Raw genomic sequence first — 4,388 nt, 5'->3', positions numbered from 1 at the left:
GCCCCCTCGCTGTATATTTTTTCATATACAAAACTTCAAAGCTTCCCTCCATTTATTTCTGCAGTAGTCTTATGCACTGCAACCCGTTTAATCGGGGTCCGGGGGCCCAGTAGTAGTGTGGAATTGAAAGTTCATTTGCCGGTTGGATTTAGAGGAGCGCTTGCCCCCCCGTAGGCTGGCCCTAGTATGATTAGTATGCTGCCGCTAATTAGTTAAAAAAGTAGAATGTTAAAATACTTAGTTATAGTATAAAATATATTTTTTTTCCCCCCCCCCCCCCCTCTTTCTCAATTCATTTTTCGTGCTTCTTCTTACTTAGTTCATTCTTGTTATATGTATTCAGTGGTGGTAGAACAATTGCTAATACACTAGCATTAACTAGCAATTAATTCAAGTTCTTGTAGAATTGTATCTCATCTCTTACAACTGGCTCAAATATTTTACCCCCACTGAAACCGGCATGCGCCTTTGAACCATTCCACAATGTTCACTGAAGCACTGCGTCTAGGGCACTTTTTTTCTTTTCTTTTCCTTTTTTTTTCTTTTGTTAGCATCCCTATCCCTTGCTGGAAGGCCGCGTGACCCACACCTATTTAACCTTTCCAAGGAAACAGTGCTGACCCCGTTAGATAGGAGTTACAATGAAGCAACCTTCCACCTGCATCATTTTGCTATTAAGCTCATATACTAGTATCCATGACAATATCTTCTGGTGGAGTTACCCATAGTTCCATGGGATGGCTCTCTGCGACCCTGGTGTGGTTCAATCCTTTTGGCAAAGCTCCGAACCTCGTTCACCTATGCAGTAAACACCGACTGTGCAGTTGCACTAGGCCAAAAGGATTGGCGACCCCCACCACCGGTGCGCCTCCAAAAGGTAAAATGCTTTGGTGGGGGTTGCCCAACATGAATATCTACAGCATGGCATGTATTTGCAAAGACACCAGCAACCAATTGGCCAATGGCTTGGGGAAAAACCCCAACGCTTAGCGAGCACAGAGCGCCTCGAGCACAGTTGGTGGTGATCAGGCCACAACTCGGCGGCAGTCCCCGCCCTTTCCTTTCCTTTCCCACCCGAAACGGGGCTTGGCGCTGCCGTTAGCGGGTCCCATCAGATAAGATGGCGCCAAATCATCTTATCTGATGCCATGTGCGCAATTTATCTGATGGGCGGGAACGTTCCTACTGGCTTCCACCCCTGCTAGGCCGGCCCCTAGCCAACCTTGTGGCAGCCGCTTTTCCTTCTTCCAGCCTAGTGGGGATTTTGGTCGTATTGGATTCTGTGATAGGCGATGTCTGTTTTTTTTTTTTTTTTTTTCCCTGCCTTTCTCCCTGGGGTCCCTGCTCTGTTTCTGCTTTAAAAGCGGAGCTTACTACCCAGGTGCTGGAGGAGCAATGCTCTCCCACATTTGTCAAACGCAACCTGCGCTCTATTTTTCGTCTTCTAGTTTTGCTCCTCGTCGTTGAGCAGCTACAGCCATCATGGTGACCCTCTCCAATGTAGGCGCGGACGTGGAGAAGAACATCGTTCCTGAAGTAAATGACGCCTCCAAACGCGACTCGGACAATGCTTCTGCGGACTTCCAGCCGGGTGTTAAGCGTGTTCGCGCTGTCGCCTCTGTTTGGTCAAAGAAGACCCTGTGGCTCACGTTTGCACTGTAAATTCTCCTATGCTTTCGAGCACCCTACGCTTGCGACACAGATGCTGACTGACTGCCCCCATCCAATCACTAGGCTCTATTTGGTGGCCTTTGTCGACATGCTCTTGGTCTCCGTTCAATCCACGCTCAACCCGTTCATCACCTCTTCGTTTGAAAAACACGGACTCCTGGCCAGCGTCAGCATCGTCGCCACGATTCTCAGCGGCTGTTCAACTCTCACGCTGGCCAAGATCGTCGACGTCTGGGGCCGCATCGAGGGCTTCCTCTTCATGCTTCTCGTAGTCATTGTCTCCTTGATCATGAAGGCGACTTGCAAGAACATGGAGGCGTATGTGGCTGCCCACACCCTGTACTGGACCGGCCATATCGGCATGATCTACTGTGTCGACGTCATGCTGGCCGATATGACGACCCTGAGAAACCGGATGATTATGTTCAGCATCAACAATACTCCGACCATCGCGAGTACCTTTGCCGGTCCCAAGATTGCCGACCTGTTTTTTACCAACCTGAACTTCCGGTGGGCTTTTGGGGCCTTTGCCATCATGCAAGTTGGAGTCAGCCTTCCGGTCATCGTTATCATGCTGTTCATGGAACGCAAATCCGTAAACGCGGGTTTCCTTACCAAGGAGAAGTCCGGTCGCTCAGTGTTGGAGTCGATCAAATATCATCTCATAGAGTTTGACGGTATATATATATACATATATTTTCTTTTCAAATCTATCCACTATGCCCCCACAAGCTATTTAAATTAAATCTAACTGGAGCATTATTTTTTAGTCGTGGGAATTGTCCTCATCACGGCTTCGTTTGCCTTGATTCTCCTCCCGTTTAGCATTGTGGTCTATGCCCCTAAAGGCTGGGCGAGTGGATATATCATTGCCATGGAGGTCATTGGCGTTGTGTGCGGGGCGATATTCCTCGCATGGGAGAGATTCCTTGCTCCCGTGCAATTTCTTCCGTTCAAGTATCTCAAAAACCCTACCATCATTGGCTCCTGTCTGCTATACGGAGTTATGTTTGCCTCGGCATTGTAAGTACTAGTCCACCGACAGCTGGGAAGAGAAATAGATGTTCACAGGCCATTTCATTGAATGCTAACGTTCGCTTCAGTTGTTGGAACGCATACTTCTACTCTTACCTTATTGTGGTGTACAGGCTGACCATCACTACTGCTGGCTACGTCCTCAACTCGTTCTCACTCTCGTCTGCCATCTTAGCGCCCGGGATTGGCTTGTAAGTGATTTCCTAGAATCCGGAATACCCTGGCTTACCTCCCTCAGGAAGACACTAACCGCTTCCCTCCCCTCCCCAACTACAGCTTGATTAGGTATACCGGAAACTTCAAATGGGCCGCTTACGCCGGTATCCCATTTATGCTTCTCGGAACGGCCCTCCTAATTCCCTTCCGCCAGCCTAACACTTCCATTGGCGCCGTCACCATCACCCAAGTCCTCGTCGGCATTGGCACCAGCTTCTTCTCCGTCTGCGGCCAGCTCGCCGTCATGTCCGTCGTCAGCCACCAAGAAGTCGCCGTCGTGCTCGCAATCTGGGGCATGTTTGGCTCCATCGGCGCTTCTGTCGGCCTCGCTATTGCAGGCGCGATGTGGAACAACATCCTTCCCTCCCAGCTCTACCGACGGCTCCCCGAGCAAAGCAAGGACATGGCCGCCCAGATTTTCGGAGACATGCAGCTGCAGATGTCCTACCTCGATGGCACGCCCGAACGGGACGCCATCGTCGGGGCGTACGCTGACGTTCAGCGAAAAATGGTTATTGCTGGTGTCTGCATGATGCCGCTTGTCATGGCTTCCATTGTCATCTGGAGGAATGTCAATATCAAGAAACAGGAGGAAGAGGAGGGCTCGCAGACAACAGGCAATATCTTTTAAACTATATACTATCTTTCTTGCCTTGGAGGCATTCACTTGGCACCTTTCGGAGCCCATTGAGCCACACAGCATGATATATATATAATTTCTCTCCCTTTATGGGTTTGGAAAATACCCAAAAGTAATACAATCGGTTCTTCGAAGGTTACTTACTATTCCTTAAGGAGGTGTGGTAGAAATACACAGGGTAGATGTGTTACATACAGTTGACAAACCCCTTGAAAAAGATCCGGGGCTAGTTTAGGGGCCTAAAGGATGAGCTACCAAGTTAGGTGTCGAGCTTGTAAGTTGACATCAATGAAGCTCCGGAAAACCTAGTTTCAGGAACAAATGTCCCCGAGACCGTGGCTAGGCGACGAACGATCCGACCCTCAGGTCAGACAGGGTATCTTAAGGTTTTTTTGTCCTCTTGCTCTGATTTGATAGTCCTAGTAACCTCGCGTCGTTTAATCCTGGGCAATCCCGACACCCTGACAGGGCGCTAGGCATTCCTTGTTGTAACTGTACCTTTGGCACGAAAAAATAATCGATATCCAACCCGGTAAGGCGAGAAAGTTTCGTTTCGTCCTGTGTGGTTAGTACTAGTGCTACTACTAGACGTCATTGATGAAAATTTTAGGTTCGGTGAAACGATATTCCGTGAGTAATCTTCGAACTCTCGCCCTTTTGTGCCAAATACTAGTATCACTTGTGGGGGGTCAGCTTATATTGCTGAGTGGGTAGGATCAAAGATAACTGGCTTGAGGATCATCATCGCAGTGTGCAGCTCAGAATCGATATTGGTATCATGTCCCACCCACCTATGAAGCTCTTATCTACCAGTAGCATCCTTCCT

General features: G+C 48.9%; 1 protein-coding gene across 1 annotated transcript; it reads left to right on the top strand.

Moving 5' to 3' along the window:
* Positions 1–1,482: 1,482 nt before the first annotated feature.
* Positions 1,483–3,970, top strand: HCBG_01315 (siderochrome-iron transporter MirB; the record flags this gene model as incomplete). Its single annotated transcript, XM_045428365.1, has 5 exons — positions 1,483–1,658; positions 1,735–2,348; positions 2,442–2,694; positions 2,775–2,897; positions 2,983–3,970. 5 exons carry the CDS (start codon positions 1,483–1,485, stop codon positions 3,551–3,553), a joined length of 1,737 nt encoding a protein of 578 aa, XP_045290151.1.
* Between the last annotated feature and the right edge of the window lie 418 nt (positions 3,971–4,388).

This window comes from Histoplasma capsulatum, assembly GCF_000150115.1.
Source record: "Histoplasma capsulatum G186AR genomic scaffold supercont2.2, whole genome shotgun sequence".
Lineage (NCBI taxonomy): Eukaryota > Fungi > Ascomycota > Eurotiomycetes > Onygenales > Ajellomycetaceae > Histoplasma > Histoplasma capsulatum.
This window is presented reverse-complemented; position numbering and strand designations above follow the sequence as displayed.